At 45.2% G+C, this 22,183-nt stretch overlaps 2 protein-coding genes across 2 annotated transcripts in view; both read left to right on the top strand.

Annotated features, from left to right (window-relative positions):
- The window catches only part of LOC143942631 (NACHT, LRR and PYD domains-containing protein 12-like), a 1,996,551-nt gene that overhangs the window by 1,355,955 nt on the left and 618,413 nt on the right, over window positions 1-22,183 (top strand). The window lies entirely within an intron of this gene.
- LOC143942637 (NACHT, LRR and PYD domains-containing protein 3-like) overlaps window positions 1-22,183 on the top strand; it is a 162,443-nt gene that overhangs the window by 43,866 nt on the left and 96,394 nt on the right. The window contains exon 4 of the mRNA XM_077464001.1: window positions 20,716-20,887. Within this exon, the coding sequence (XP_077320127.1) occupies window positions 20,716-20,887 (172 nt within the window). The remainder of the gene's footprint in view (window positions 1-20,715; window positions 20,888-22,183) is intronic.

The following is a 22,183-nucleotide window of genomic DNA, read 5'->3' as shown; positions in this document are numbered from 1 at the left end:
CTTAAAGCACTAAATGTTTTTAATATTTTCCCTGTATATAACTGGGCCAACCTATCTATCCCTTTAACTTCCCAATCTTTATATACCCCTATTTCTTCCATTTCCTGCAGGTTTCGGTTGTCCCACAATGGGGTGTACTGAGTTAAGCCTCCCAGGCCTTTAATCGCCTTAACTGCCTTCCACACCTTTACTACTAGTTTTATTGTGGGTATTTTTTTTTTGGGAAATGAATTTGCCTCCAGAGCTTCTACCATATTCTTATGGGGTGTCTCCGTTAATATTAAGGCCTTATTAATTCCTCCACCCATCTCCTCGCTCATGTCCAGGTGTTGTAATTGCGCAGCTAAAAAATAGCTCCTTGGATGTGGAACTGCCATTCCACCTTTTCTTGTAGGTAATTGCAAGGTTTGTAGAGCTATCCTGGATACTCCCCCTTTCCATATAAGTTCTCGGAATAGTACCACTATTTTCCTAAACCACATTATGTCTACCCAAATCGGGGAGTTATGTAACACATACAACAACTGAGGCATCCATACCATTTTAATCAAGTTACATCTCCCTGCATTCGATAATGGGAGTCTTTTCCAGATTTCGATTTTCTTCTTGAATTTAGCTATTAATGGAACCAAATTATCATTTATATATTTATTAGGATCTTTTTGTATGTGTATCCCCAGGTATTTCATGCGCTCCACAACTTCCAGCTGCGCGCCTGTCCCTGGGCTTTGGGCCCTACTTTTATCCAATGGCATAAGAACTGATTTTTCCCAGTTTATCTCCAGGCCAGAGAACCTCCCGAAATCTGAAATAAGTTTCATCCCTTGTCTGAGGGACTGCTCTGTGTCCCCCAGAAAGAGGAGAATATCGTCCGCATATAGCGCTATCCTCTCTTCCCTCGTCCTCCTTTGAAAACCGACCATATTCCTACTGGATCTAATTGCAATAGCTAATGGTTCTATTGCTAGGGCGAAGATCAGGGGTGACAAAGGGCACCCCTGTCTTGTCCCCCTCTCTAGAAAAATCCTATCTGAATATTCATTATTGACCCTAATTCTAGCACTAGGGCCGTTATACAGAGTTTTTACCCATGCAATAAGATTAGGGCCAAACCCAAATTCCCTCAGTACCCGCCAGATATAGGGCCATTCTAAACTATCGAAGGCTTTGATTACATCTAAAGCCATTATTGCCTTATTGCCATCATTCTCTATAGGTACCTGCATATTAAGATATAGTCTTCTTATGTTTGTGCTTGTAGTTCTGCCCGGGATGAAACCTGTTTGGTCGGGATGTATCAGCCTGGAAATAATTTTATTCAATCTAATGGCTAATACTTTGGCTAATATTTTAGCATCCGCACAGAGAAGGGAAATGGGTCGATAGGACTGTGTTTCCAATGGGTCCTTCCCCTCCTTGTGTAAGACTATTATTGTTGCCTCAGTCATTGAAGTTGGCAATCTCCCCTCTTTTTTTGCCCAGTTAAATACTTTCAGGAGCTCTGGAAGCAATATTTTACTGTAATATTTATAGGTTTCCAAAGGAAGACCATCTGGCCCTGAAGATTTCTTATTGGCCATTGCAGCTACTGCGCACTGGATTTCCTCAATTGTTAATGGGGCTTCCATTATCTCATTCTCCTCCTTTGTTAGGGAAGGCATTTTGATATTCGAAAAGAACCTATCCATATCCTCGCCAACCTCTGTCCCCCGTGAAGAATACAGTTTGGCATAGAATACCCTAAAGGTATCAGTAATCACTGAGCTCTGTGCTGATATTTCTCCTTTCTCAGTCCTTATTACTGGGACAGTGGATGGCGAGGAGTTACTTCTTACAATCTGTGCCAACATCTTTCCTACTTTTTCCCCTTCCCCATATTCCACTTGTTTCTGGAACAGTTTTTTATTCTCTATTTTCCTAATAACCACTGCCTTGTGTTCCCGTTGTTTCTCTAACCATGTTTTTTTTTTCTCTGGGGTGGGGTTTTCTATATAGGCTCTCTCTGCTATTACTAGATCCCTTTCAACCCTATCCTCCCATTCATTAGATGTTTTCTTAACATTCGCTACCTGTTGGATAAGAATACCCCTAAGATAGGCCTTCAATGCATCCCATATTACTCCAATCTCTGCAGACCCGCTGTTAAACTCCACAAACTCTGCCACACTAAACAGCACCCTCTCGGGGTCCCCAATTAACTCAAACCACACTGGATTCATATTCCATACTCTTGGGGGCTTTATCCCTCCTAGATTTACCGAAACTGTCACTAGCGAGTGATCTGACACCCCTCTAGGTTGATAAACTATTTCCTTTACTACACGGCTTGCCTCCTCATTCCCAAGGACTAAATCTATCCTTGAGAGTGAGGAGTATGAGCTTGAGAAACATGAATATTGTAACTGGTCCGGGTTACGCTTTCTCCATATATCAGACAGGCCCCCCTCCAGCAAAAATCGAGACAGCCGAGTCTCAGCCTCCGTTTGCATATATATTCCTGGTGGAAACCTATCCTGGCTTTTATTTATAACCTCATTAAAGTCTCCCATTACTATAACAGGAATCCCCGATTTGTCCGCTATAAATTCCATCAAATAATATAAAACTTCCATTTTAAATGGGGGAGGAATGTAAACATTTGCAAAAACATACTCCTGATTTTCAATTACACAGTGTAAAAAGATAAACCGCCCTTCTTTATCTATATTGATCTGCCGACAGGAGAACGCCACCTCTCTCCTTACCAACACGGCCACTCCCCTCGAGTAAGAGGTGTGGACTGAATGGTACTGGACTTGAAATTTCCTACTCTGAGTTTTTAATATAGTTTCTTTACTTAGGTGTGTCTCCTGTAGGCAGATCAATCCTACTCCACACTTTTCCAAGGTGTCGAACACTACTGCTCTTTTTACAGAGGCTCCCAGCCCTCGGACATTCCAAGAGCCAATATTCAAAACTCTGGACTGCATAACTCTAGGAAGTGTGGAAAAAGAAAAAAGAAGAGCGAGAAAAGAGTAAAACCTGAAGGCTCAAAATTAACATTTAAATTGCTTGAATTCCCTGACGTTGAGCAGAAATAATCCCTGCTTCTCCCTCTATAGTTCATGCCGAAGAGGCGAATGCAATGGGGGGATGTAAAAAGAAAAGTGCAATCCCACTTAGTGAGTACTTTAATAAAGCTATACCATCTTTTATACTCCCTAGTGTCAACCCTTCTCAGTCTCCTCTTGTGAGCGTGAGATCCAAACCTTCTATCTACACACACCATTACCCCGTATTTACTCATTACTTTTAAATTAAAATCTATGACTGTGCTAATATTACCTATTTCCTTTTCCTGAATTTTGTATGCTTCCATCTTCCCTGTTCCCTCCCCCCTACCCTCTCCATACCTATCTAGGTTACCCCTAGGGGTTTTTACCGTGACCACTACACTCCCACACATACCCTCATGCTCCCCCCTCCCCACTCCTTCTCTCATGCTTCCATCCCCACCCACCTCCCACTCCCCCCCAATACTCAACAACCCCCCCTTTTGACCCTCCCCTTCCTCAAGCATAAATTCTTACTATATTGTGTGCCATTCTCTGCACCCTGACTTTAGTGTGTCATCTACCCTTACTTCATTTACAGTGCACCCATTACATCCCCCCTTCGCTAATCTTCCCCTCTCCCGATAAAAGAGGGAGGGGAAAGGAGAAAAAAAAAAAAAAAAAAACAAAAGAAAAGAAAGGATAAATGAAGTGAAAAGGGGGTCATACACATGCATATATAAAAAAGAAAAACACATCATTTCTTCAATAACTGATCTCCCTTCTCCTGCATCCATGCTTCTACCCTTGCAGGCGTATCAAAAAATAAAGTCTCTCCCAATGCTACTACCCGTAACCTTGACGGATAGAGCAGAGCATATGTAATGTCCAATTTCTGGAGTCTACGCTTGACTTCTATAAACTCCGCTCTGCGCTTCTGCAAATCAGGGGAAAAGTCAGAGTAAAACGAGATTTTAGCGCCCTTGTAGCTGACACTCCCCATCTCCCTGGCCCTCCGAAGCAAAACAACCTTATCCCGGAAGTTCAAAAATTTGATTAGTACAGATCTAGGCTGACCCCCCCGATGCATAATTCTAGGCGGAACTCTATGTGCCCTTTCAATAGCAAATTGTTGGGAGAAAGACTCTCTGCCAAACACTTCAACAAGCCATTTTTCCAGAAACTCAGCTGTGTCAGAGCCTTCACACTTCTCGGGGAGGCCTACCAGTCTTATATTGTCCCTGCGGAGTCTGTTTTCCAATTCATCCAGTTTCCCTTCATATTTGCCCATCTGTATTTTTAAATCTTTGACCTCTTGATTTAATGGATACACCTCATCTTCAATCTGAGAAATTCTACCTTCTGCTGCTGTTAATCTGTCAACCGTTAACTGAAGTTCCTGCCGTATAAAGGCCAGCTCTTCTTTAATACTTCTTGTTTGATCGCATAGCTCCAATAATGATTGTTTGCAAACGTTAACAGCCCCAAGGACCTCCTTCAGCGTCGGCTCTTCTTCACCATTTATTGGGTGTACCAGCATGGGATCTGACTCTGATCTTCCAATTGCACCCGCGTTTTTGTTATTTATTTGTTTTACGCCTGTTTGTGACAGTTGCCCTTGACTCTTTCTGTCCGTTGGAGGTTTTACTAGACTCCCCTGTCCCCCCTTGGTTGGCGTATTATCGGGAGTATGAGCATGGGCATATTTTTCCAACTTGGCCGCAGCAGCTATCCCAGCTGTTGTTGCAGTGAACTGGGGGGTCTTTTTCTTTATCTTTTTCTTTGGCGGATCTCAAAGATTGCGCCCCCACATTTTCCTGCCTGGCATGCTCCTCCCCCCTCCTCCTTGCAGACATCGTTCAGATCCGTAAGTGTCCCCGGGAAAAAAAAAAAAAAAAAAAAAAAAAAACAATAACGTTTTTTGAAGGGGGGTAATTTCCCTAGGCCAAGGCAAAAAAAAAAAAAAAAAAAAAAAAAAAAAAGGGGAGGAGAGGTCGGCTTCAGCTACTCCGCAGTCGGTCCAGAACTTTAAACATGAGTGGATTTGATTTGAACTAATTTCTTAAAGGGAAAGCAGCAGCAGGAGCTATTTTTTCCAGTATATGTATTTGTATATTTCTTTCTTACTGCAACACTTTCCCCAAGGATAATACAGCGTTCACAACAACTCCCCTCTTATTTCTCCTTTAAATCAACTCAAACGGGGCAATGATGGGGGGGATCTGGCTTGAAATAAAACGTTTCTCCACAGTCACTGCATAACAATATATAATATATCTATGCCTTTAAATTTCTTCGCTGGGTTTAGCTGGCTTTTACCTGGAAGTGGCTGTGCCTCCTCCCCAGTCTCAGTGATGTGGCTCCTCTCTCGAGCGGATCTCACGGGATTTCACCTCCAGGGGCTGAGCTGAGAGATCTCCCCTCCGTTCACCCTCCTCCACACACCGCCGGTGCTCAAAAGATCCCACCGCTCCGCCACACTCTGCCTCTCCCGACCGTCAGCAACCACTGCTGGGCACCACAGGTCTCCCCAGCACACCGAGCCAGAGCCTTCTCCGTTAGGGAGATCAAACGGGGATGTCACAGGCGCAGCTGATACCAGCTCCCGTCAGCGTGCAGTGAGAGCACACATCTCTCTCACACTCACTCCTCACACACCGCCGCCATCACCATCCGGTCACGCCCCTCCTTGCTGTGACAGTTATCATTCTTCACTAAAGAACACACTGATCGTTCTCTCAAAAAAAAGGTACTAATATTGCCAGTAAAGCAATACTATTAAGCACCACAATTCAGATGTTGCAATCTTGAGTATATACATCCAGTTCTTCTCAACATGTTTTGCAGTTCAGCTGCTTTTTTGGGAGCATTGTACAGAGTAGCGTATCTGATGATTCCAATCGGACCGATGCCCAAGATAGCACCAAGGTTTAGATACCCGGAGGGTGTGGGACATACAAAGTAAGAAAGACACGTGTCACCATATCAAACCAGTTCCCAAATATATCAAAGTGGGCAAAAATAATTAGAGAAGCAATGTGAATTCAAGATCTTCAAGGTGTTTAACCATCATGATGTATACATCTCTACATTATGACTGGTAATATGCCCAATTCATGTTTTATTCTGATTGGTGGTGGGCATTTGTTCTGGATTATACCTTTATGGAGATCCAGGGGATGTCTTTTCCATCAGTCTATGCTCTGTGGTCCCTTAGTTATAAAGTGAAGTATATAGGATCTTTTACCATCACATAATCAACCTTTTGTGGCTGTTAAAAATATTACAATCTCATGGTATATGAGACATTTATACCTTGATGTCCCTGTATTTTTGAAATGGTTAAAATGTGGTGGCCCCAATACATTGGAGCAATCATTGAGCATATTACCAGTTATATTGTAGAGATGGTGGTTATACACCTTGAAGATGTTGAATTTACATTGCTTCTCTAATTTATCTTTGCCCACTTTGATATATTTGGGAACCAGCTTGATATGGTGACACGTGTCATTCTTCCTCTGTATGCTGCTCCGACACCCTTGGTGCTATCTTGTGCATTGGTCTGATTGAACTCATTGGATAAGCTACTCTCTAAAATATTCCTGAAGAAGCAATTGAATCTCAAAATATTTTGAGAAGAACTGTATTTATGTACTCAAGATTGCACCGTCCGAATTGTGGTGTTTAATAGTATTGTTTTATGGGCAATATTAGTTAAATTTTTTGAGAGAACTATCAATGTTTCCTTTTTTGAGGCCTGATAATTTTGTATGTATGTTGTATGTATGAATGAATGAATGAATGAAATACTTATATAGCGCACAATGCGAACTGAATCGCCTCTCTGTCTGCCTGTTGGTGAGTGTGTGTGTCAGGACTGGGCTCAGCCCTTCTTTCTCAATGCTGGCCGCTCAGCTGTTGGCTAATTGTCAGCTCCTATCTCTCCACAGTGACTCACCTGTTGATGATATCCTGCTTGTCAGTCCAGATGATCTCTGCTTTTGCCTTGGTCACATCTCTAGAGACACTCGCCTGTGTTACTGTTAAAGACTTGCTTGGCTGACATTCCTTATGGCTCCAGATCCTGTTTGGTGTTCTTCTACGCTCATCTCTGGCTCCCTGACATTTTGGTTTGTCTGACTATACATTCCGGATCCTGAACTCTTGCTATGTTTTGACTACGTTTACCTTTTTTATTATTATTAAACAAGTGTGTTTTAACTGTAATTCTGTCTCAGTCTGATTCATGGTTTCTGTCAGTAGGCGAAGGCCATGAATTCAGAAGATGCAGTCAATCCACTTGTTGGTAATATTTTTTCCAGATTGGATGAGCAGGATCACTGCATGAATCAGTTTGCCATGGCGTTGCAAACACTCCTGAGTCACACGGCTCACCTGGAATCTCCCACTGTGGCTTCTCCGGTACAACCTGTGTTGCAGGCTATCCCTGCTGCTGCTTCAGTATCTGTGTAGGCACCCACCTTGGGTATTACCTTTATAAGAGGTATGTCTGCTTCCGTTCTGCTTCCCCAGCAATTTGGGGGCAATCCAGTTCAATGCAGAGGAGGGTTTCTAAACCAGGTTGAGATATACTTTGAAATGCTGCCCCAGGCATTTCCCACAGACAAAAGCAAAGAATATTTTGTAATATCTTTGCTTTCTGAGAGAGCCTTGGCCTGGGCAAACCCTCTATGGGAGACGCAAAAACCTGTTGTCTTGAGTTACCCTGAGTTTGTGGCTTCTTTTAAAAGGGTATTTGACGTTCCCACATGCTCTGCTTCTGCTGCCAAGTGCATCATGTCCATCAGAGTACGAGAACTGTTGCAGATTACGCCATTGAATTCCGTACTCTGGCAGCAGAGGTTGCTTGGAACAATGAGGCCCTCATGGCTGCTTTTTCTCATGGTCTCTCGGATACCATCAAGGATGAGATAGCAGCCCAAGATATATCCACTGAGCTGGAGAAGTTGATCCCATTTGCCATCCTCATTGACTTCAGACTCCGAGAAAGACATCCTTTGCGGAAGCCTCCTGTACATTTGTCTCCGAACTTTGCTGTCCCACCCTTGCCTCCCTCACCTCCCATGCCTCCTGGTACCGATTCGGTCTGTAAGATGAACCCGTGTACTTGGACTTCACGTGTCTCTCTGCGGATGAGGAACCCTTAGGAGATGGGAGAGATTGTGCCTTTGTGGCCAGGCAGGTCACTTTTTTAAGTCTTGTCCTACGTGTCCAGGGAACGCCTGAACCTTGTGGTCCTGTCATGGGCAGACCTTAGGTTGCGTTGTTTTGTCCCCAGTTATCTAGAAAGATAAGCCCCTGGTTTTAGTTACCCTTTCTTGGGCTGAGTCGTCCGTCTCTAATCGACTCTGGGGCTGCAGGCCTGTTCATTGATGCTGCCTTTGTATCGAAGTACTCGATTCCGCTGCAGCTGTGTGACACTTGCCATTGAAGCTCTTGACGGGAGACCTCTACAGCCTACCCATGTGACTCATGAGACTGTTCTGTTGTCCATGGCCGTAGGGGCTCTTCAGCATGAGATAATCCAATTCCAAGTTATTTCCTCACCAAAGTTTTTTGGTTATTGATTATCCTTGGTTACATAGGCACAACCAATCTATGCTGAGGTTTTCTCCTGGTCACCACAATGCAGTAAGACATGTTTCCGAAGGTAGCCAAGGTCCTGTGCACCTCTTCACTCTCCTGCCTGCCGGAGGAGTACCGTGATTTTAGAGATGTCTTTGACAAAGATCAAGCCGGTAGTTTGCCTCCACTCTGGTCGTATCATTACGTAATTGACCTTCAACCTGGTGCCATACCCCCTCATGGCCGGGTTTACCCTTTGTCTGTCTTGGAGGGTAAGGTCATGGAGGAGTATGTTGCAGATGCACTTTCTTGAGATTTTATCTGCAAATCCTCACCTCTTGCTGGTTCTGGTTTCTTCTTTTGCCGCGTACACACGTAGCAGACTATCCGGCGGACTTAGTCTGGCGGACTTTCCGAATGAGCTACCTGCCCACACACGGTACTTTCGGACTAATACGGCGTACCAAGTCCGCCGGACTATGCGCCGTACTTTTGAAATGAACGGACTCGCCCACACATGCGATGGAAAGTCCACTAATTTTGAGCGCGTCTCCAGGTAGCCGGGGGCCAGTGAAGGAGGCGTGGCATTAGACATTAGTCCACCTGGTATGGACTTAAAGGGGAATCCCTACGCTGAAAAATTGGCGTGGGGGTCCCCCCTAGATCCCTATCAGACCCTTACCCGAGCACGCTACCCGGCCGGCCAGGAAAGGGGGTGGGGATGAGCGAGAGCCCCCCCTCCTGAGCCGTACCAGGCCGCGTGCCCTTAACATGGGGAGTGCCTTGGGGAAGGGGGAGCCGCACAGACCTCCCACCCCAAAGCACCTTGTACCCATGTTGATGAGGACAAGGGCCTCTTCCCGACAACCCTGGCCGTTGGTTGACGGGGTCTGCAGGCGGGGGGCTTATCGGAATCCGTGAGCCCCCTTTAATAAGGGGGCCCACGGATCCCGGCCCCTCACCCTATGTGAATGAGTATGGGGTACAATGTACCCCTACACATTCACCTGTAAAAAAAAAAAAAAGTAAAAAAAAAAACACAACATACAAGGGTTGAAATAGTTTATTGCACAGCTCCGGGAGTCTTCTTCCATCTGCGGGGGTCTTCTCGCCAGACTTCTCCGCTATCTTCTGCTAGCTCTTTTACTAGCGGAGGAGCCCGGCTTTCTTCTTCACCACCACCCTCTTCTTCCGACTTCAGGGGTCTTGTCCCCGTCTTCGGTTCTTCTTGCCGGGCCACCACGCCTTCTTCTAGCTATTTTACAGGCGGTGGCCCGGTCTTCTCTCGCCGCTCACGGATTCCGATAAGCCCCCCACCCGCAGACCCCGACAACCAACAGCCAGGGTTGTCGGGAAGAGGCCCTTGTCCTCATCAACAAGGTGCTTTGGGGTGGGGGGGCCGCGCAGCTCCCCCTTCCCCAAGGCACCCCCCATGTTGAGGGCACGTGGCCTGGTACGGCTCAGGTAGGGGGGGCGCTGACTCGTCCCCATCCCCTTTCCTAGCTGGCCGGGTAGCGTGCTCGGATAAGGGTCTGATATGGATCTAGGGGGGACCCCCACACCCATTTTTCAGCGTAGGGATTCCCCTTTAACTCCATACCAGGTGACGGGCCCAGCGACGCCTCCTTTGCTGGTCCCGGTTACCTGGAGACATGCTCAAAATGAGCAGACTTTTCTCCGGGCGGGAAAAATCCATTCATTTCAAAAGTACGGCAGACTGGCACACACATGACCGGATTGTCCGCCAAAATGCGAGTCCGGCTGACAGATTGGAGTACAAAAATAATTTCTTAGTCCGCCAGACTTTTGGGTAAAAAAAAGTCTGCCGGAGCCCACACAAGGGGGGATAGTCCGCCGGACTTTTCCACCGGATTGTTTGATCGTGTGTATGAGGCATTTGTGAAGAAGAGTGGTGAACTGAGACCTTGTATTGATTATAGGGGTCACAATCATTTCAGGATTAAGAATGCCTATCAGATTCCGTTGATTATGGAGTTATTTGACTGCTTCAAGGGAGCAATGGTTTTCACAAAGCTTGATTGGGCATACAATCTCGTGAGGATTAAGGAGGGCAACGAGTGGAAAACTGCGTTTAATACCGGAACAGGCCATTATGAGTACCTCATAATGCCTTTGTGGCCTTTTGTAAACGCCCTGGCAGTTCTACAGGAATTTATTAACAACGCCCTCTGAGATTTGTTGCAGTTATGTGTGGTGGTTTATCTCAATGATATCCTCATATTTTACAAGTCCCTGGAGAGCCACCACACAGATGTCTATTGTGTGCTTCAAAAACTAAGAGAACAATCTTTATTGTAAATTGGAGAAGTGCGAATTCCATCGTGAACAGGTTAAATTCCTGGGTTATGTCATTTCCACTGCTGGTGTTTCGATGGACCCAGAGAAACTTTCAGCAGTCCTACAGTGGCCCTGACAGATGGGTTTTACGTCCTCTGCAGCATTTTCTTGGCTTTGCCAACAATTACCGGAAGTTTATTCTGAACTTCTCGTCTCTGGTCAAGCCTCTGACTGATATGACCAGAAAAGACGGTAACCCACAGAGTTGGTCTCCGGAGTCCATTAAGGCCTTTGAGAGTCTCCAGGCTGCCTTTGTTTCTACTCCTGTGTTGGCACATTCTGATCCTACGTTACCTTTTTATCCTTGAGATTGATGCTTCTGAGACTGGAGTTGGTGCCTTTCTGTCTCAATGTCCTACCTCTAAGAGCGCTATGCATCCTTGTGGCTACTTTTGAAAGAAATTGTCACCTGCAGAGTGCAATTATGAGATTGGTGACAGAGAGCTGTTAGCAATCATTTTAGCCCTGAAAGAATGGAGACATTTCCTTGAAGGTAACACTGTGCCCGTTCTAATTCTTACTGACCATAAGAATCACAAATGCCTCTCTCCCAGAAGGGCATGATGGGCTCTTTTCTTGTCTAGTTTTAATTACATTGTCTCATTCTTACCCGGTACTAAGAATGTAAGGGCTTTGTCACAACAAATTTCCTCCACTTCCAAGATGGAGTCGGTTCTGGTTCCCGTGATTCCTCCTGATCATATTCTGGCTATGGTTCACATTAGTCTCGCTTCTACTTTGGGTGACAAAATTCTTGCTGTTCAGGTCCGTGCTCCTCCTGAGAAACCTTGTGACCGCTGCTTTTTCCCAGAGAGTCTCTGTACTGCCGTGCTCCAAACTTATCATTCTCCCAAGACTGCTGGCCACCCTGGGAAGAATCAACTCTAAACCGCCTTTGTAGCTGCCTGTTCCATGTGATCTCGGAGTAAGACTCCATGACACCTTCCAGTGTGCCTCCTACAACCCATACCCAATGGAGAGAAGCCCTGGACCCACCTGTCTATGGATTTCATTGTGGAGTTATCCAACTCGAAGGGCAAAACAGTTATCCTTAGGGTGGTTGACCGGTTCATGAAAATGTTCCATTGTATTCCACTTAAGAAGTTGCCCACTTCTAAGGAACAGGCTTCCATTTTTGCTTGGGAGATCTTTCGTTTACGTGGGCTACCCAAGGTGATTGTCTCAGACAGGGGTAGTCAGTTTGTGTCCCGGTTCTGGTGAGCCTTTTGTGCACGGTTGGGAATTCAGCTTGCTTTTTCCTCTGTGTATCACCCGCAGTCTAATGGGGCCGCAGAACGAGCCAATCATTCCTTGGAGCAATTTCTACCTTGTTATATTTCTGACCATCATAACAACTGGCAAGACCTCTTACCATGGGCAGAGTTTGCTCACAATAGTGTCTTGCATTCTGCTTCCTGATTGTCCCCGTTTATGGTGAACTATGGTTTCCAACCTTCCATGTTGCCTGACTCGTTTGTTCCGCAGAGTATTCCTGCGCTAGAGGAGCATCTCCGTGGTCCTTGTTCCACTTGGGCACAAGTTGAGGAGGCTTTAAAATATGCTAATGATAGGTACAGACTCCATGCTGACTGCATACGCCTGCCTGCACCTTCCTACCAGGTTGGGGACAGGGTCTGGCTGTCATCTCGCAATCTTTGACTTTACGTTCCCTCTCTGGAGTTCGCACCTCAGTTTATTGGGCCTTTCCGTATTCTTTGCAGGATTAACCCAGTGGCTTATGTATTAGACCTTCCTTCTAAAATGCATATGTCAAATTTATTTTATGTCTCCTTATTAAATCCTTTGGTTTGCAACCGCTTTACAACCTTGGTGCCTCGTCCTCACCCTGTACAGGTTGAGAACCATGAGGAGTATGAAGTACAGTCCATTGTTGACTCCTGTAGGTTTTGTGGGCCCAGACAGGGCACATAGAGTACCTGGTGCATTGAAAAGGGTACGGTCCACAGGAACGCTCTTGCGTCTCATCCTCCGATGCAGATGCCCCTGTCCTCCTCCATGATTTCCATAGATGTTTTCACCTCAAGCCTAGTGGTCCTCCCAGAGTGAGGGGTCTTTGAGGAGGGGGTACCGTCAGGGCTGGGCTCATCCCTTTCTTCTCAAAGCTGGCCGCTCAATTGTCAGCTAATTGCCAGCTCCTATCTCTCCACAGTGACTCACCTGTTGATGATATCCTACTTGTCAGTCCTGCCTACTTAAGCCGCCCAATCCAGATGATCTCTGCCTTTGCCTTGGTCACATCTCTAGAGATGCTCGCCTGTGTTCCTGGTAAAGACTTGCTTGGTTGACATTTCTTATGGCTCCAGATCCTGCTTGCTGTTCTACTATGCTCATCTCTGGCTCCCTGACGTTTTGGCTTGTCTGACTATCTGTTCCCATTCCTGAACTCTGTTTTGACTATGTTTATTCAGTTTACCTTTTTTTATTATTATTAAACAAGTGTGATTTAACTGTACTTTTGTCTCAGTCTGATCCATGGTTTCTGACAGTGTGGCAGCTTCATGTCGGGAGATCGAGACAGCAGATCTGCTACATGAGTGCCACTACATGAGTTCCTGTTCGGAGGACATCAGAGCGGTCTAGTCATTGGCCAGAGGGCAAATTGCCCGACCTTTATCCCTTCTTACCATCATCATATTCAGACACTTTGCACAGACATCTTTATGCCAAGAATTCTTTACTCCATTACTTGAACACTGTACTCAGACACCTTTTAGCTTTCTTTATTGCGAGGAATCCACCATATTCACTATACCCAAACGGATTACAGTTAACGAGCACCAACTACAGTGAAGAACATCAAATCTGCAATGAGGATTTTATTGCCATACTTATAGAAAGGCCCCTATAATATTCCTCCCTAGATCCACTTTCCCTTCTTTGGATAGCGTGCAGGCTGGCCAGGTTACAGCTTCTATAGTACAAAAGTATAAGCAGTTAACAGAAACATCCACTAGGGGGTGACATTTCTAAAGGAAGTGTACATATATGTATATAGTATTGTCATTGTTAAACTCTGTCTTGTGCCTTTGGGAGGAATTCTTCTGCTGAGTAAACACTGTTGTTTAAGGCTCAGCAGATTTATTACTTCCTCTTTGTAACAACTTCTACTTTTATTTGGTTCAAGTAAAATATCTTTATAACCTAATTTCCTTAAGTTGTTTGATTATTGCCACACAGTCCTGCAGGATGTCTTAACCCAGAGTGTCAGGTGGGTTGGAGGGTTCACTTGGTCATGGCCATGCAGATGAGCAAATTATTCTCAGCAGTCCTCTGGGGGGGCCATGCTACATTTGGGGACTCGTCCGGGATGCTATCTGCAGCTGGCCCTAGCCACCCTAGATCAGTGCCACAGTCTGTGTGGGAAGCCACCTCTATGGCCGCGGTTGCTTGGGGTAGAAGACCTGGGACCCCAACCCACAGAAGCACCATTCTGCAGATCTCGGGGAATGAGCACACTGAGAGGGAGATCAAAAGGTGGCTGAGAAATCTGGCACCAGGACACCGGGTCTACCTGGTGGAGACTGAAGTCTCAGAGGAGTTGGATCAAGTCAGGGCACTGATAGAATGGGAGGAAGAGGTGCCAGTGTGCTTTCAGGGGGAGAAGGTCCATCTGATGGAGGAAGTGACTCCAAGGGTGTTCCCACTCAAGCTCGATAGAGGCCCCCTGTCACTGTTTTGGAAGGAATAAAATTCCCCAGTCTGTATAATAGCAGATGTCTGCCAGGGACTTAAATTCATGAGCAAAAATATATTTATGAAAGTAGACTGGGATGCAGCAAGACCTAAGCCTTGGTTGTGTCTCCCAGATGGTCAGAAACTCTGCAGTCCACAGTTTCATATGCCCTGTCAGTGTAGTGAGCCAGTAATCAGCGTCTCCTCTAGGTGTTAGTGACCCCGTCCCCCTCTGACGCCACGCGGAAACCCATAGGGAAGTCCTTGCGAAGTCCCAGTGCACGAAGCAGGGTAGAGGATGTCGCGGAGGAAGATGCCGGATGAGAACACCGGAGCAAGAAGCAGAGGATCAGAGGAAGAAGCAGGGAAGAAGAAGATGGAGGAAGAACACTGAATGAAGAAGACCCCAAGAAGATGGAAGAAGAAGCGGGAAATAAGAAGACATTAATAAAGGAATTGTCAAAAAACGTCTCTTGCCATTTTAAAAAATGTTGACACTTTTTTTGTGAAATGGTAGGGGTACATTTGTACCCCATTACCATTTCACACAGGGGGGGAAAGGGAAGTGGGGGTTAAAGGGGGCTTCCAGATTCCGATAAGCCCTCACCCGCAGACCCCCACAACCACCAGGCAAGGGTTTTGGGGATGAAGACCTTGTTCCCATCAACATGGAGATGGCGCTCTCTCCTCCCCCCTCTTTTCCTGTGGCTTGCCATGTTGTGTGCTTGTATAAGGGTCTGGTATGGATTTTGATGGGGACCCCCATGCAATTGTTTTTTTTTAATTTTTTATTTTTTTACATTTTGGTTCGGGGTTCCCCTTAATATTCATGCCAGACTCAAAGGGCCTGGTAATGCACTGGAGGGGGATCCAGTGGGGGAGCCTATTATGGGACTCACTCTTTGACACATTTGATTTGTTTTATATTTTCATATGTTGTCACATTACATTTCATTGATTGTTGGTGTGACAAGCCTAATGCTGCTTGTTATATATACAATGAAAGGAAGCCACATGCTCATCGATCACATGATACTGGCAGTGGACCGGTATAGGGATCAGTCATCCACTGTGTCTGGTGAACACAGCAGGTAACAGATAATGTATGTAAACAAATAGATGTTTCAGACCTCCCTGGTAAGGCCTCATGCACACGACGCAGGAGAAAACTCTGCTCAAAAAAGCTGAAACGCGCATTTTGCCGCGTTTGCATGCCGCGTTTAGACGCGTTTAACCGCGTTTGCGTTTATAATTGTTTATAAAGATAACATCATGTAGACCCTCCCCAGGCTCTCAAAGCATGTTTTTTTAACTATTTCTGCTATTTTGATCAGAGTGAACAGCAGCAACATAGAGAGCAGTTGTACACTTGTATTTGCCTCTCTTTCTGTGGTATATATTTTGAAATGGATCCCATATTGAATATATGTCAGGAAATGCTCCTGATGTTGCTCTTGATGAGACAGCAACGTCGTCGTAAATTTCGTGAGAGGTCCAGAGGCAGAGCTCGTCGATATTGGACCCATCCGTTGATGGGACAGCGAATGTCCGTTGGATATTTCACAAACATGTATGTGCAGCTGCGTACCGACCCCGACAAGTTTTTTAATTTTAGCCGGATGTCCATTGTCACATTTGATCTGCTCTTAGAAAAAGTACAACCTGGTCTGACATTCGTGGACACCAATATGAGAAGCAGTGTATCACCAGAGGAACGTCTGTTGGTAACGATCAGGTATGTGTATATATTTATAAAATATATTTATCTATAGATGTACAGATTAATTTTTTCTCTGTCCTTTATTTTTTTTTAAAATAATGTCTATTTATAGCAAATTATCCAATTTTTTTAAGTATCTAAAATTTTCTTGTGGCAATTAACATATTTTCATTATTTCTAATATAAAACAATATAAAAATAGTTAATTATTTATTTTTTAATCTTAATATATGTTTTTATTCATTTTTTCTAGTTTCAAATTGTTTTATTTAAAAGCAAATCTATGTTAATTAGATTTTTTTATATTTGTTTAAAAATTTTTTCATATATTTTTATTGTAAAATATGTACTGAATGATTAATATATTTTAATTCTTTGCTGCTGTATATGGTAGTATAATTTTTTTAATGCCTTATTAAAATATCCAGAATCCTAACCCTAACCATTCATCCTAACCCTAACACTAACCACTAACCCTAACCCCTAACATTAACCCTACCCCTAACAGCTAACCCTATCCCTTACACTAACCCTAACCCTAAACAACCCTAATCCAACCTTAACCCTAATCCAACCCTTAATCCTAAGTAGGGATGAGCCGAACACCCCCCTGTTCGGTTCGCACCAGAACCTGCGAACAGACCTAAACTTCGTGTGAACTTTAGAACCCTATTAAAGTCTATGGGACTCGAACGTTCACAATCTAAAGTGCTAATTTTAAAGGGTAATATGCAAGTTACTGTCCTAAAAAGTGTTTGGGGACCTGGGTCCTGCCCCAGGGGACATGGATCAATGCAAAAAAAAGTTTTAAAAACGGCCGTTTTTTCAGGAGCAGTGATTTTAATAATGATTAAAGTGAAACAATAAAAGTGTAATATTCCTTTAAATTTCGTAGCTGGGGGTATCTATAGTATGCCTGTGAAGGGGCGCATGTTTCCCGTGCTTAGAACTGTCTCTGCACAAAGTGTCATTTGTGCAGGAAAAAAAGTCTTTTAAAATCACTTGCGGCTATTGTTGGGTCCCGTAATACAGAGAACACTCAATGAGTGTTCTCTGTATTAGCCGACAATTCATTCATTCATTGATAAAAAAAAAAAAGCGTGGGGGTTCCCCTAAATTCAATTACCAGACCCTTCAGGTCTGACATGGATATTAAGGGGAACCCCGTGTCAAATTAAAGAAAAAAATTGACGTGGGGGTCCCCCTAAATATCCATAACCAGACCCTTCAGGTCTGATATGGATATTAAGGGGAACCCCCATCAAATTAAAAAAAAATTGACGTGGGGGTCCCCCTAAATATCCATAACCAGACCCTTCAGGTCTGATATGGATATTAAGGGGAACCCCCATCAAATTAAAAAAAAATTGACGTGGGGGTCCCCCTAAAAATCCATATCAGACCCTTTATCCGAGCACGCAACCTGGCAGGCCGCAGGAAAAGAGGGGGGGACGAGAGAGCGGCCCCCCCTCCCTCCTGAACCGTACCAGGCCACATACCCTCAACATTGGGAGGATGCTTTGGGGGTCTGTGACCCCTCAAAGCACCTTGTCCCCATGTTGATGAGGACAAGGGCCTCATCCTCACAACCCTGGCCGTTGGTTGTGAGGGTCTGCGGGCGGGGGGCTTATCAGAATCTGGAAGCCCCCTTTAACAAGGGGACCCCCAGATCCCGGCCCCCCCCTGTTTTAAATGGTAAGGGGGTACAAAAGTACCCCTACCATTTCACAAAGAAAGTGTCAAAATGGTTAAATAAGACAAACACACTTTTGAAAAATTCCTTTATTAAATATAAAAAAAATAAAAAAAAGATTCCAGTGGTGCTAATCCACTCTTGCTATCCAGCGACGAATCTCCGGGGTCCAGCGATGGATGATCATATCCAGCGACGGGGGATCTCTCAGTCCAGCGCTGTCCATACATTCTTCTTCTGTCTCCACTGCGGAGACTGTGGAGATCCCAGCGCTGACGTTTCTTATATTAGGAGGGCGGGGCCACCCGTCACCTGACCCCGCCCCTATGACGCTGGAGAGGGAAGCCAGGGGTTCCCCAGTGACGTGTGGGTGACCCCGCCCCCTCTGATGTAACGCAGGTTTCCGTTACATCAGAGGGGGCGGGGTCACCCACACGTCACTGGGGAACCCCTGGCTTCCCTCTCCAGCGTCAGAGGGGCGGGGTCAGGTGACGAGTGGCCCCGCCCTCCTAATATAAGAAACGTCAGCGCTGGGATCTCTGCAGTGTCTCCGGAGTGGAGACAGAAGAAGGATGTATGGACAGCGCTGGACTGAGAGATCCCCCGTCGCTGGATATGATCATCCATCGCTGGACCCCGGAGATCCGTCGCTGGATAGCAAGAGTGGATTAGCACCGCTGGAATCTATTTATTTTATTTTTTTTTATGTTTAATAAAGGAATTTTTCAAAAGTGTGTTTGTCTTATTTAACCATTTTGACACTTTCTTTGTGAAATGGTAGGGGTACTTTTGTACCCCCTTACCATTTCAAACAGGGGGGGGCCGGGATCTGGGGGTCCCCTTGTTAAAGGGGGCTTCCAGATTCTGATAAGCCCCCCGCCCGCAGACCCTCACAACCAACGGCCAGGGTTGTGAGGATGAGGCCCTTGTCCTCATCAACATGGGGACAAGGTGCTTTGAGGGGTCACAGACCCCCAAAGCATCCTCCCAATGTTGAGGGTATGTGGCCTGGTACGGTTCAGGAGGGAGGGGGGGGCGCTCTCTCGTCACCCCCTCTTTTCCTGCGGCCTGCCAGGTTGCGTGCTCGGATAAAGGGTCTGATATGGATTTTTAGGGGGACCCCCACGTCAATTTTTTTTTAATTTGATGCGGGGTTCCCCTTAATATCCATATCAGACCTGAAGGGTCTGGTTATGGATATTTAGGGGGACCCCCACGTCAATTTTTTTTTTTATTTGACACGGGGTTCCCCTTAATATCCATGTCAGACCTGAAGGGCCTGGTAGTTGAATTTAGGGGAACCCCCACGCTTTTTTTTTTTTTTTTTATCAATGAATGAATGAATTGTCGGCTAATGCAGAGAACACTCATTGAGTGTTCTCTGTATTACGGGACCCGACAATAGCCGCAAGTGATTTTAAAAGACTTTTTTTCCTGCACAAATGACACTTTGTGCAGGGACAGTTCTAAGCACGGGAAACATGCGCCCCTTCACAGGCATACTATAGATACCCCCCAGCTACGAAATTTAAAGGAATATTACACTTTTATTGTTTCACTTTAATCATTATTAAAATCACTGCTCCTGAAAAAACGGCCGTTTTTAAAACTTTTTTTTGCATTGATCCATGTCCCCTGGGGCAGGACCCGGGTCCCCAAACACTTTTTAGGACAGTAACCTGCATATTACCCATTAAAATTAGCACTTTAGATTTCTCCCATAGACTTGTATAGGGTGTTCCGGCTTTTCGAATTTGCTGCGAACAGCCCAAATTGTTCACTGTTCGCTGAACAGGCGAACAGGCAATGTTCGAGTAGAACATGAGTTCGACTCGAACTCGAAGCTCATCCCTAATCCTAAGCAATAACCCTAATGAATAACCACTTACCATAACACCCAACCCTAATGACCAAATTACATTGCCGCAGATGGTCACAGTTGACTTTGAGGCCATGTATCTCTGATGCAGAAAAGTGCATATGGGCCCCCATAGTCGGGTCGCAAAATTCACAGTGTCTGCATACCAAATTTGGGGTTCCTGGCAATAATTGGCCCCAAGATATGGGCCCCCAAAGTCGGGTCGCAAAATGTCATTCTCCGATGCAGAAAAGTGTATGACATTTTGCGACCCGACTTTGGGGCCCCCTATCTCGGGGACACTTGGTGATAGGAACTCCAAATTTGGATATGTTGTAGTGCTAGATTCACAGTGTCTGCATACCAAATTTGGGGTTCTTGGCATTAAGTGGTCCCAAGATATGGGCCCCCAAAGTCGGGTCACAAAATGTCATTCTCAGATCATATTTCTGAGTTTTTAGGTCCAAAAAATTGGGTTCCTTTAAAAACGCATATAAACGCAAACGCGGCTAAACACAGGTGCCACATTTTGCCGCATTTTGCATCTGAAACGTGGAAATTTTTGCGTCTGAACCCATTTTTTTGCTTCTGGAAAAACGAGGTTAAACGCAACTGCATAAAAACGGCAAAAAACGAGACTGTGTGCATGGACACATAGGATAACATTGAATGAGTTCAGGGGCAGTTGAAAAAAGTGTCCAACTGCATCTGAACACGCGTTTAACAGCTTCTCGTGTGCATGAGGCCTAAGAATAATATGTCTGTATTTCAGAAATACCGGCCAATAATAGAAGGATCGGGAGTTACTCGCTTCTCTCATACCTTGTTACAAGACATTCGGGATCTGGGAAGGGAAGCTGTGATTGGACTCTTGGAATGTCTCAATTTACAGAAGAAAAATCATCCTAATGTATTGGTGGTTGTGGATGAGATCAGTTGGAGAGGTAAGAGGACTTTTTTTATTTGCAATAACAATTGTGACAATTCTGGGACACAGAACTAACATTGCAGTCAGAGGAAGGAAACACAGTGCATCTCATGCACTGGACATTTCAGATTATGAAAGTTCTGCTGAAGGCAAAGTTCTGAAGCAGGGAAGTAGGAAAAGTAAGTATTAAGAGCCCTTCCACACTGGGGCGGTGTGGGGTGCCGGTGGTAAAATGGTGCTATTTGTAGCGCCGCTTTACCGTCATTTTAGCAGTGGTATTCGGCCGCTAGCGGGTGGTTTTACCCCCTGCTAGTGGCCTAGAAAGGGTTAAAACCGGTATAGCCCCATTAATTTCAATGGGCAGGAGTGGTGGAAGTGCAGTATACACACCGCTCCAAAGATGCTGCTAGCAGGACTCTTTTTAGTGTCCTGCCAGTGCGCCGCTCCAGTGTGAGGAGCGGCTCTTACAGGGTGCTTTGCAGGGGCTATTTTTAGCGCTGCAGCGCCTGCAAAGTGCCCCAGTGTGAAAGGGGTCTCATGGTTTGTTTGTTTTTTTGCCATAATTTATCTTTAGTGATTTTATCGTTTTATCAAAGCACGTTTGATGGTATTGTGTGGTGCTGCCCCCTCAGGTGCTGCTGATTATAATGCGATCACTTCTGAACCTTGGGTGATACACGACCCCATCTGACACCCCTGTAAGGCTGCAACTGTCACTTTGGTTATCATACAAAAGAGAAGCACATCACCGCTGAAGAAAATATTTAGTTTATATATGATTCAGATGGGTAGAAGTATGAGCACAGGCTTAATGTCTGATGTACAGAAAGGAGAATCCCATATAACAAGGCAAACAAATAAACAATGAACAATGCCACTTTAAATAGTTTGAATTGTCCTTAAACATAGCTCTTCTACTGAGAGAATTTTCCCTAAACTAGTAGAAAAGGAGGAAGCAAGAATGTTAGGCTAACTCACTTGTGGAATCCCAGTAACCAGAACCAGGGTTTAACTCTGAGGGAGTTCTGGTAAGCATATATGTGGGAGAGGCTCTTCTGCTGGTTGATGGAGCTCTTTATGTTGGTGCACATTGGAGGTGTAGTCCCTTTTAGGAGAAATTACTTCCCTAGAGATGATGACACAGCAAGCAGAGCAGTGGCGGCTGGTGAAGTTTAGGATTGGGGTGACAGACCCCGCCCCTTCCTTTTTGAGCTCTCCCACTTGGTGAAAATGGGCGTGGTTTCAGCAAAATAATGGGTGTGGCTGTAAGGTGGTGTGGTCAGCGTCTGAGATGAATGATTGATGGGGAGAG

Source organism: Lithobates pipiens, unplaced genomic scaffold (genome assembly GCF_037356315.1).
Source record: "Lithobates pipiens isolate NorthernLeopardFrog02 unplaced genomic scaffold, aLitPip1_a1.2 Scaffold_30, whole genome shotgun sequence".
NCBI classification, from domain to species: Eukaryota; Metazoa; Chordata; class Amphibia; order Anura; family Ranidae; genus Lithobates; species Lithobates pipiens.
This window is presented reverse-complemented; position numbering and strand designations above follow the sequence as displayed.